The 11,749-nt window shown below is 35.5% G+C and overlaps 1 protein-coding gene across 1 annotated transcript; it reads right to left on the bottom strand.

Moving 5' to 3' along the window:
* Positions 1-338: 338 nt before the first annotated feature.
* Positions 339-8,692, bottom strand: LOC133316021 (transcription factor bHLH48-like). The gene is made up of 7 exons (XM_061517713.1): positions 7,862-8,692; positions 7,628-7,756; positions 7,449-7,514; positions 2,702-2,770; positions 1,986-2,057; positions 1,101-1,308; positions 339-739 (listed from the first exon to the last, which is right to left on the bottom strand). The coding sequence occupies exons 1-7, from the start codon at positions 8,384-8,386 to the stop codon at positions 702-704; spliced, it is 1,107 nt and encodes a 368-aa protein (XP_061373697.1). The 5' UTR covers positions 8,387-8,692; the 3' UTR covers positions 339-701.
* Positions 8,693-11,749: the final 3,057 nt, after the last annotated feature.

Here is an 11,749-nt window from a genome sequence, read left to right as displayed (position 1 = left end):
GAGTTTAGTATGTCTTTTGTGTTCATTGCCACAAGCCCACAAGTGTTCTTCACGGGACGTTTGCTCCTCACTGAAATTCAAATTCCAATGTACCTTCAATGTTTCATTAACTACGTCTATTTCGCAATTAAATGTCACTTTAGTCTAACAACTAATGCAATGAAAATCTCAGAGCAGAATCAAGGGAGCCCGACTATAAGACAATAAATACCAGCAGCACTGCTGTTGGGATCAACAATAAACAAGGGATTTCTGGTTTTATGACGAAAGCAAGGGGGGGAAAAAAACATATACTGCAATTAATTCAAAACTAAAGTAACTTGTTTAGGAAAATCCTCATAAGAAGCCAATCATCTAAGTAGCATTGAATGAACAAAGCAATTCACTCCCATGATAGTTCAGTAACAACAGTCCGTTCTATGATTTTACAATCCTGAATCAATCAATCAATCACCCCATAGATTGAATGACCCCTGTAGTTAGTATACATAGTGATAATGATATTATATAAGAATAGCATACCAATTCTGCTTCCTTTCTGGCTGAAGAAAATCCAGGTTTCCAACTGACTCTGACAAATAGAAGACATGGAAACCCTATTGAATGTTGAGACCGCTAAAATCCCTGCTAACTGCGAATACTATACTTGATATATACACTATTGTGCTAATAGCTAGTGGTACGACAATTTCTGTACGCTTTTAGAGCTCCATCTTCAATTGATTAGAGTGCAGAGATGCTGTAACACAAATTAAATTGAAATTAAATACGTTCAAAATTTTCCTGTCGAGAAAAAAAAAATCTCTGTAATTTTGTATTTCATGTTTCAATTAATTCCTTTCCAGCAATTTGCAACTTCAATTATGCGACTAGAATGCCCCATTTATTATTTATGAGCATCCTTCCAAGATTCTTTTATAATTTTCATTATCAAAACATCCCATCAAAAGACAGAAAAAAGAGTTCCAATCCCCTGCCTATTTATGAAGACCAGTGCCAACGGCAGCATAGAAACCATGATGCAATGGAGTCGGAAAATTTTCTATTAAACAAGTCATTTGAGAGTAGAAATGTACAATAGAAGCTTAATTCTGATCTACCTGAATTTGCCGACGAGTCATAACTCAAAAGGGAGTTTTCTGGAGTCATGAAATTATGGTTGACTTCTTCCCTCCCCCAAAGTGGTTGGTGGAATGCATCGACTTGCCACTGTTGTTGATAATTCTGTCTGTTACCATTGAGTGGGATTTCTGGCCACATGATAGGTGTAACTATGCTAGGTAAGTTACTGTCCATTAGAGATGCCCCCTGTAATTTACAAAGGAGATTTTATCAGCAGTTCTCAACATCAACGGAAAAGCCGGACTGGCTATATAAAGCACTGTACTTCATCAAAATCACACACTTCCAACACCAGCTCTAGCTTAAGACATTCAAACACTCATTTTCAATTCCATAAACCAAGCCGGCAACCCGTGACCTTGATTTAAGGATTGAGATGCAATGACTTTAATTACAATGTGCCGGAGGATCTGCAATTAATGATTCTGCCCTTCTGACACATACATTTTACTTTGAGCAATTATTCAAAGTGTTTCTGAGTTGTTCTAGCATGACATCCAACAGAATGGCATAAATAACAGTAACTGGCTACAATCATCTCTTTCAGGGTACCACATGTAACATTTCAGTTTTTGGACAAATATGAATTACGCAAACACAATTACAGAGGACGATAGCAACATTTTAATCAATCATATTTCACCTGCATAAACAATAAAACATCGATGGCACCAATAAAGGCAGAACAGAAATTGTTTTGTAGTAGAGGTCATATATTATCCCTCAAATATAGTTTTTTAGCTAACCCAGAGAAGTTGAGAGTCTTCAGATTACTCTCCCAGCCAAGAAAATAAATATATAAATTATTTTTTTTCAATGAAAGATAAAATTGAGTGGGTTATAGATTAATTTATAATACTTACATCAGTAGCCAATAAGCTGTCCAGGCTAAAATCAACTCTGGGGTTAACTGTGGCCAGTTTCATTGATAAGATCTGCAATCAAAGCGTAAAGCAACGAGACCAAAATCAAATTCATGCAAGTTAACTGAAATATCACTGTGTTGCTTTCCAATAGAAATATCCTCAATCTAGCAATCTTGACTTATTTCCACAGGTTAGACTCACAGTTCACTTGCTACGCGAGCTTATTTTGCCAAAATATTATTGCAAGAATATTATAACTTTAAAGCATATAAAGTAAATAAACCAATGACCAATTCTAGGAACAAGCAACTTCATGCCTCAGGTCCACAAATATTAGGGGAGGATAGTAGTTAGACCATTACTGGATGAAGAAGAAAAACAGTTTCTTAAAGCAGACTATAAGTCATGTGGTTCAAAATAATAGGACCAATACAGCTTAATGTTTAATTCTTAATGCTTGCTTACAGGTAAGAAATACTTCATTTGTTCCCAATGACCCCCAAAATATTCCAGTATCCCTCACTAGCTCTATAGGACAAAATATTAATTTTGAAGACCCGGGAAGAATTCGGGAAGGAAACCCAGCCTTTTCTTTCAAAAGTTTCTAAGCATAATCCATAATTAATTGAGAAACAAACAGCTAACAATTAACAACTATAGCCTGCTCATTGTAAAAATATTTCCGTAAAATGTCTGCAATATGAGAGTCTGACCTCCACTTGACGTTGTAGAGATTGGACATGGTTGATGATTTCATCAAGAACCAATGCTGTTCCTGATATCTGTACAGTGAATCATGTCATGTCAGCTATATTTGACCTACATTAGCTATTTTGAGAAAATTGAACACAATCCAAATGAACTGCAAAATCAAAGAGTGAAAATGTAATTAAGGCTTCTAAAAAAAAAAAAAAAAGACTCATTTATGGAGCAAGTCTGTATGCAAATGTGATGGAACATAACACATGGTAATTAGGCCACCATGAGAATTCATCTTCGGGGAAAGCTTCAACCAGATTATTGAAAAATTCAATCCCCATGAAACCCCAACTTGCAAGGGTAGGGATGGGGGAAATTCTTGTCCCAGTCTTACCCTTACATTTTTTGTAAAGAGGTTGTTCTCTGGATTTAAACTCATGGTGTTTTAGTCACAAAGGAGCAACTTATTCTTCCCCCATATTCAGGAACATCTACAGACTAGAATAATTCAAATAGCATTTCAATATCATCAAGAAAGGCGCATGTTAATTTTTCATGCAATGCTGAAAGGCCAACCAATCTCCATTTTTTGCGTAACATTGTTGACAAATGCTATAAAACCAAACACCTAATTTAGTTTTGGAAGATACAACAAAACTGATGCTGACATGCAAGTGAAACTTTGAAATGATTAATGCAGACAACTGGTCCAAAACTAAATGCAGCTTATTCACTAAATAAAAGAAAGAAAGAAATCTGTTGATTGAATGTTTCCAGACTTTGGAAAAGCAATAACCATGATCCATGGGGGCAATTATGATTAGTAAGCCCCTAAATCAGAGTTGCTCATGGACAAACCATATGCTACCTGAATATAGGCAAGTACAGATTGAAGAATCCAAGACATACCACTACCAGTATTCTAATACCTCGCAGACCATTGTAGGAATAATATATATATATATATACACACACACACTATAAGTTCTGGAAGATCTACATTGACATGTAAGGGACAACTGCCACAACTAAAGTTTTTAAAAATAAAGAAAGAAAGTTGAGTAAGGCACTTAAAATTGCCATCTTGCTCCTATAATGGAGAAATTTCCCCCCGTTTTCATTTATTTACTGTAAGGAAGCTTTAACACCACAGCTGGAGTAGTTTCCATGTGACTTAGGAGGCCGGATTGAGTTTGGAATTCCATATGCAAGGCATGGCAATATGCTATAGACTCATGTTATATGTCTAACCCTTTCCAAAACTCCGCGCATATAGGAGCTTTATGGTACCGGCTGGCCTTTTCCAAACATTTATTTACTACAGAATACAAGGGAATAATCCATTAGAATTCATGAAAGAAATATTACAAAGGTTTGGTTGGACAAAATTAAATAGGGAGCAAGGAGATTATTTTCTTGTTTAGAGTCCTACACCATAATTTTTTTAGTCGCATTCTTTTATACTTTGAAAAAAATAATAGATATATTCCTATGGAATATATTACAAATTTTGGTTTGATAAATCTTTTTATTTTTGTGTTTACTTTTTACTATGTTAATAGCACGCAGAGAAAAATTCACACATAAATATGTGATTTCAATAACTGTATATTGTGAAATATATGATAATTATATAAACACCTGAAACCATATCAATGACATGTTTTCTCGACCTACCAAAATATTATAACCTGTTCTTTCGGGATAAATCTTGAGGTGTACGTATTTAATTTATGTTTAGGTGACATTATCATTATTACTATACAAAAAGCAAGTGTGAAACCCAACTTTGATATGCTCCCCCTCAACCGAGTAACGAGAGCCCAAGTACTCAACCCGCCTCCTAGCTAATCACCTGGCTAGCTCGAGCACAACCTGACTTTGATACAGAGTCAGGCGGGTCCAGGAGGAAACCCGTGGAGGGGGACCACCACAATGGGCTAAGCTAATCCAAATATAGCAAGTGAGTTTGCATTGAATTCATGGGTCCTTCCACTTATATACACTTCACTTAGTCCATTACCAACCAATGTGGGACTCACCATTGATATGCTCCTCCTCAACCGAGTACCTCAAGGCCCAAGTACTCAACCCGCCTCCTAGCCAATCACCAGACTAGCTCAAGCCCAAGTACTCAACCCGTCTCCTAGCCAATCATCAGACTAACTCGAGCCCAACCCGGCTCTGATACCCAGAGTCAGGCGGGTTCAGGGGAAAGCCCGTGGCGGGGGACCACCACCAATAGGCTAAGTGGATCAAATATAGCAAGTGAGTCTGACACCACATCTCAACCCAAAACCTTAAGGCATTGAATTCATGGATCCTTCCACTTATACACACTTCACTTAACCCATTACCAATCAATGTGGGATTTATTACACTTGAATATCTCAATAATAAGCATATAGGTGACATTAATTTGATCATGTACAAATGTCCCAAGCCACTAAGATCAGTTGTTTGGTAGATGCACTCCAAAAGTATCATTTTCTTCATTTTCATAAATGATGGAGATACCAAACCCGTAGAGATAATTGTACCATCACCGTGGATTAATATCTCACTTGCCAAGGGGACCCATGGCCATCGATACCAGCCCACGTCAAGTGTTGCAGCTCACTCATCACTCCCACCAATTGAAAACTTAAATAAAGAAGTTTAGTTTAGTTGTCTGAGTTTTATAATATATAGTAAAATATAGGATATGTTCTAAAATATATAATCGACTACAATGTTGTGTGAATCTTTCTCTTTTAACATAACTAATAATAAGTTTTACTTAGAACCGTTGTTATGTTGATATAACTTCTGTCATTTTAAAGGATATAACTTGTGTCATTTTAGATCCTAAACGTCGATTTCTGTCAATCAATAGTTATAATTTATTGCGAATTACTAATTAATTAATAAGTTTGACCCAATAAATTATAACCGTTGATTGACGAAAATCAACAGTTAGATCTAAAATGACACGAAGTTATATCCTTTAAAAAAGCAAACGTTTTTTTCCATAATGTATATATGAAAAATATTTCTCCCGCAACATGAAATAAAGTTATCTCCAACAACACCAAAATGACTCATTTTGGGAGTTTGAAAATGGAGCATTTTAGTAAAATACATAATATAAAAGGAAATTAAAATTACTAAAATACCCAGTATTATTTTTTTCAAAACCCTAAAATGACATTATTTTGGAGTTACAGGAGATAACTTTCTCTGGAAAGTTGTTCCCAGTTTTATATATATATATATATATATATATATATATATATGGAGAGAGAGAGAGAAAGAGAGAGATTATATTTATAACATCTTTTTGCTTACAACTAAATCTTAACCATTTATTTTCGCCAATCTGATAGTTATAATTTATTAGAAATTAATAATTAATTAATAAGTATGATCCAATAAATTATAACCATTAGATTGACAAAAATTAACGGCTAAAATTTGATATTTATTCCTCGCATTTAATGCTTTCACCCACCTCGTCCAGCAACTTGAAAAAAATATTTTATATATATATATATATATATATATATATATATATATATATATATAGCGCGGAGGATTAGAGGTATTGAGGTTTACACCTCCCACCTTACACAAACTATCTAAACCCCTCATCACTGTATCATTTTTAGTGATTTTCTTCTGTGGCCTTTAAATGTGACCATGTGATCCTTTGAAGCAAATAAAGAGGAGGGGGAGAGGGGGCAGAAGATGTAAATCTCTAAGAAAAATAAATTTGAACAAAGAACATGTGAGTAGTGGAATGGATTTTTGGTACAGCGGGACTGCTGGAGTAGTCCTTTACCAAAAATGTAAAAAAAAAAAAAGGAATATGAAAGTAAATAATAGATAGAGATATTGTAAATATATTATTTTTTTCTATATTTGATAAAGAATATGCCGATTCGTGTTACCGTAAAATGTTTTCGGAGTATTGGGCCTCCTAATTGTCCAATCAAGTGGTGGCTTACATGAAAGCGCAACTCTAACCGGCATTTTATATAATTACGCCTTAAGTTACGCCTTTAAGTACAAAGAAAAATATATATATATATATATAATATAAGATTCCTTACCAGCATGACAAAAAAATCTCGGATTAGAAAATGATTTTTAAATTACCCCCATTTAATAAAGGGATTTAATTTTCTCATGTTGCATGAGAATTATGACTCAACTAGTGGTGGACCCCATATTTATTAAAAAAAAAAAAAAAAAAATTATAGGCAAATCGAAGAGTCACTAACATGAAAGTTGAATTCTCATGCGAAAAAAAGTTTTCCTTTCAATAAATTGTTTCTAAAAGTGACACAGTCTGGTCCAAAAGCCCCCCGTTACTTACCTCGCACTATTCAATATTATCTGCTGCGTATAGAAGGTCAATATTAGAGAGGAGCTTAAATATTGGAATTTGGAATGACAAAACTAACCTCCAAAAAAGATACGTAATGAGAAAGAAAATCCCCATAAAGCAAAACCAAAGAGGGTGAAATTACAGAAATGCTATGTTTGAAACTCGGTGCCAGTGGGCGCTACCCTTCTTGTAAAAGCAATAACTTTTATTATAGGTGAAAAGGTGACAATGACAAAAACCGTTATTAAACCCCTTAACCAAAGATATAATTGCACTTTTGGGAGACAAATTAGACAGAAAATGATAGCACAATCCAGAAAAATTAATAAAGCACAATTAATTAATTAATTCTAGTAAGTATCTAAGGATTTTAGTTTGGAATTGAGACCGACCTTGTCACATCCAGGAACTAGCTCTTGTAAAAGCTTCATGCGAGCATTGATCTTCTCTCTTCTAGCCTACAACAAAAACACAATTAAAATTTAAAAAAAAATTAAAACATTAAACTTTGATAAATGTGATTAAGGGATCGAAATTAAACAAATTGATTAGTGATTAATCAAGAGGTTACCCTTTCTGCCAAGCTATGGCTGTCTGTGGCTTGACCTCGACGAACTCGTACATGGACATAGGGAAGCTTCTCGCCGTCACCGGAGGTCTCATCGGCGGCGCTCTTGCTCTTCTTCGACGATCCCTTGACCTGTAATTCATAAAATCATCGATTATTTCATGTTTTGAGCACTGAATTCTACGGAAAACAGAAACCCTAATTCTCCCATTTGTTGCAATCGGGGGTTACCGTTACCTTCTTCTCTCGCTCCTTCCTCTTTGCGGCTCTCTGATTCTTGTTCTCAACCACGGGATCCGAAACGCACCCTTGCGTCGAGCACGGGTTCGAATCGGTCTCTTGGGGCTCGTTCTTCACCCTATCCAAATTCGCACCGGACCCTGCCGGAACCAAGCTCGCCTCCCCCGGCGGCGGCGAGTTTTCTCCGGCGAACACGGAGAACTTGGCGGCGCGTTCAATCAAGGCGGCGTTGGAAGGGAATGTCAAATTGCCATTGAACGAGCTGACCGGATAGGGTTTCTGATTCACGTTGACGTCGGAACAAGGTGGCTTCCGAGCGGCGGCGTCTCCGTCGCAAGCCGGCGAGTGAAGAAGTTCGACAACCTGCGTGGGCGGGAGCTCGAGCAGCGCGGTGAATGAGCTGGCGTTTTCCGGCGCCGGTGCCGGCGCCATTATTCCCCGGATTACTTCGTTGAATTGAATGGACTCAAGTGTGTTGACATCGTGAGTGGATCCACGAAATCCTCCTGTAACTTGCTCCATTGAGTGAAGAAAAAAAGAAGATCCAATTGAACCGAATACACCTCGAATTCTCTTAATTTAGAAGAGTGACAGTGTTGAACCGAAGCATCCAGTTCACGAAAATTGTAGAATGGGGAATGCAAAATGAGGAATATGTTTGGGGAATTTTGTTGAGAGTGTGGTATAAAAAGCAGTGCATCAATGGTGGTCAATCTCTCTCTCTCTCTCTCTCTCTCTCTTTGTATGAGATTGCTTCTCAACCATTTGAAGTACTGTGAAAGCAACGTTGCTAAGCTACGGTTACTCTACTCTCTACTATACTACTGTTGAATTATATGGATACGGTCTACGGTTCTATACCCGTACAGTTTCGTTTGGGTAAGCTACAAGGAAATTTGGGGGACCACTATCCAAATATGGGCCCTACCATGATCTCGGAATATAAATATTTTATTTTTATTTTTTATTTTTCTTCATTTAATTATTTTATTTCCTCCTTTTTGCGAGTAAGGATATTCGATAATGAAATGGGCCTGAGGATGAAAATAAGCCCGTTGGAGTATTCCGTATTCTAATCAATTCGTTGCTTTTCTTGGATCGTTTGGTTGATACTTTTTGTAAATTTGTAATCTTAAAAAAGGTTTGTCATTTTAAATAACATAAAGTTATGTCATTTTAAGATAGAGTAGACACAAAAAATATTTTTTTATTTAAAATTTAAATTAAAAAAAATCATCCATTTTCTCCTCCATGATTTTTATTTCTTGTGTCTATTTTTTTTTAAAATGACAAACACTAAACCCTTCTTTATATTATATATTATATAAGCCTAAAAAGAAGTTTTGCTATTTTTATTTTTATTTTTAGTACAAGTTTTGCTATTTTTAAGTAATTGAAAACACTTCTGATTCATTCATTATCTTTCGTTCCGGAAGTTCTTATCTTGCGTAATCTTATTCTTTCGATTATTTATTACTTCCACCAAAGCATAAAGTTAACGCTAATAATTGTCTAATCAAAAGTTTAATTTTGTTTTTTAATTCATGGACTCAATTGTAAAATGAATTTAATTTTAGTGCAACGTTTATAACTTATTTAAGCCTTATCCTTATCAAACACATTCAGGTGATATCATAACATATTATTGCATGACAATGTATATTTTGTTTGCGATTACAGTGTATCAAAATTAAACTGTGCAATTTATATATTATATATATTGAAATATGTAAGTATTTATGATTTTACTTGATTAGTCAAGCTGATAAAGTAACCCGAAGCTTTGATTCCCAATGTCCAAGTGATATGTGTAAGAAAGTAATGGGCAAAACGATAGATAAATAAGAAGTGGGAATATAAGAAACCATCGTTTGGTTCAAGGTGGTTCTTGACTTTGCTACCTAAATCTGAAAGCTAGCAAATGTATTTGCATATCTATTGCAACTGATATTGCCGGCCAAAGTTGCCATTTTCGTAGGTTGTATTCCTGAAAACATCCATATTTCATCACACCGTATATGTAAGAAAAGACCAGCGTACCCCTTGTTTGCCTAGCTACCTAAATCTGAAAGCTCACAACTGATATTTTATAAAAACAAGGGTATTTTTGTCATAGCACATTATTTCCCCATCTATATTTTACCAAAAGCCAAACATAGACTTTACAAAAGTTACCTAATTTTTCCGATAAAATTTTTCCCAACCAAACAATTATTTTTACATTTTCCTACCAAACTCACTTTCCAACCATTTCCCTACTAATCACATTTTCCTATGATTTATAAAAATTTCTCCTCAACCAAACGCCCCCTAAGGGATTTTGTTTTTGAGCTATGAGTGTTAGAATTTCAAGTATAAAACTCTTCATGGTTATGGATAAGAAGGGGTTCTGAAAAAGGGAAGATGAAAAGGGTGTGTGGATTTTAAGAAATCTCATATTGGACAACTAATTAGAGAATATATACAATCCCACCTCCCACTTTTAAATTGTCCCTTAGGGCACTACACATTTTGTGGAGGGGAGAGGAGCTAGATGACCTTTGGTCCACCACACGCGCGCCGCCGTCCGTCCGGCTCATGTGAAATAAAAATAATATTTTATTAAATTATTTTCTTAATTTTTTGTCCAAAATACGTTTGTACCTATCTGTTGCTACCCGCCGTAATTTGGATCGAACCAGACGCACTGTTTGGCCGTCGTCCGACGCGGTGGTTCGCCGACGGCATTTTATCGTGACTTTCCGGCGTCTATAAATAGACGCTCCTCCCTTTAAAAGATTTATTCAATTTTTCTGCATCATTATTTTGCCGATTTTTTGCTTCACCCATGCAGACATCCTTACATCCCTGTAGTTCCTCAGACATCTGTTGTGTTTCGTTTAGGCTCTTGGTTGGTAATTGCCATCATCCTTGAGACGCAATCTGTTCTATCCTAGGAGACACTTGTTCATCTACCTTTGGCAACAGTGAGGGAACAAATTGTCTTAAGAAGATAACTGTGCAGGGCTCGGATTTCTTCCTGCATAATGTGTTCATACTTTTCCTGTACTGTGAGTTTGTTCTTATTTTCTTTATTGCATTGTATTTGTTAATTTCGTTTTAATTTTCTCTGTTACATTCAGATTCAAGTCTTTTGGTGATCTTTCACCTACTGTCTTCGAAACAATGAGTTCCAAAGCTACTAAATAAAGCTTAATTCTTTGTGCAATATCGATTATTTACTTATAGTTGGTAAGCTAACTAACAACTAAGTAAAATGAAGTGAGCATGCATAGATGCAACTGATGCAATGATAAAATGTTGACACAGAAAGATAAATATCTGAAAGGTAAAAATGAGTTGAAAGGTAAACAAACAAGGTTAAAATGAAATGATGAGAGGAGGAAAAAATAATGGGACAAGATAGAAATGGATTTGAATTGAAGTGTTATTGTTGTGTTAATGTTGTTGTTTTGTTATTATTTTTACAATTGAAAGTATAATTACTTTTATACATTTCCAAAATAGTCATTAACCCTCGTAAAAAATATCTATCATGTTTCTAATCTCCCTAACCGACAAACATATTAGTGATTAGAAGTAGCTAACGTCTAGAGTACTGATTAAGTCACCATGAGCTCATTTTACCCAGTATTCAATCTACAGTAAATGTATCAACTAGCCAAACTACTAATTGCTTCTTATATTTTCGTCGAAGCGATTTTACTCCTTCTCCTTTTAGCTTACTCATCCGACTTTATCTTTAAACCTCTTTGGCTTCATAAGAGACGGTTGGAATCTGGCTCAAACAATTCCTATTTAGGGAGTGATTGCCAACCACCTTGACTTGATCAATTCATCATTTGATGAACAACTACTTGGATCATTTAATTATTCGTAACAAGA

The sequence above is a fragment of the Gastrolobium bilobum genome, unplaced genomic scaffold, assembly GCF_033153095.1.
Source record: "Gastrolobium bilobum isolate Gb01-03AN ecotype WA unplaced genomic scaffold, APGP_CSIRO_Gbil_v1 utg12345, whole genome shotgun sequence".
NCBI lineage: Eukaryota > Viridiplantae > Streptophyta > Magnoliopsida > Fabales > Fabaceae > Gastrolobium > Gastrolobium bilobum.
The sequence above is the reverse complement of the archived record's forward strand: the minus strand, read 5'-3'. Positions and strand labels throughout refer to the sequence as shown.

Excerpts from the sequence above, each read along its gene's own strand:
- LOC133316021 (XM_061517713.1), bottom strand. The coding sequence starts at position 8,386 with ATGGAGCAAGTTACAGGAGGATTTCGTGGATCCACTCACGATGTCAAC. Across the intron at positions 1,309-1,985 it reads ACAGCTTATTGGCTACTGAT|GGGGCATCTCTAATGGACAG; the intron begins GTAAGTATTATA and ends TGTAAATTACAG. Across the intron at positions 740-1,100 it reads TGACTCGTCGGCAAATTCAG|CATCTCTGCACTCTAATCAA; the intron begins GTAGATCAGAAT and ends TTTGTGTTACAG.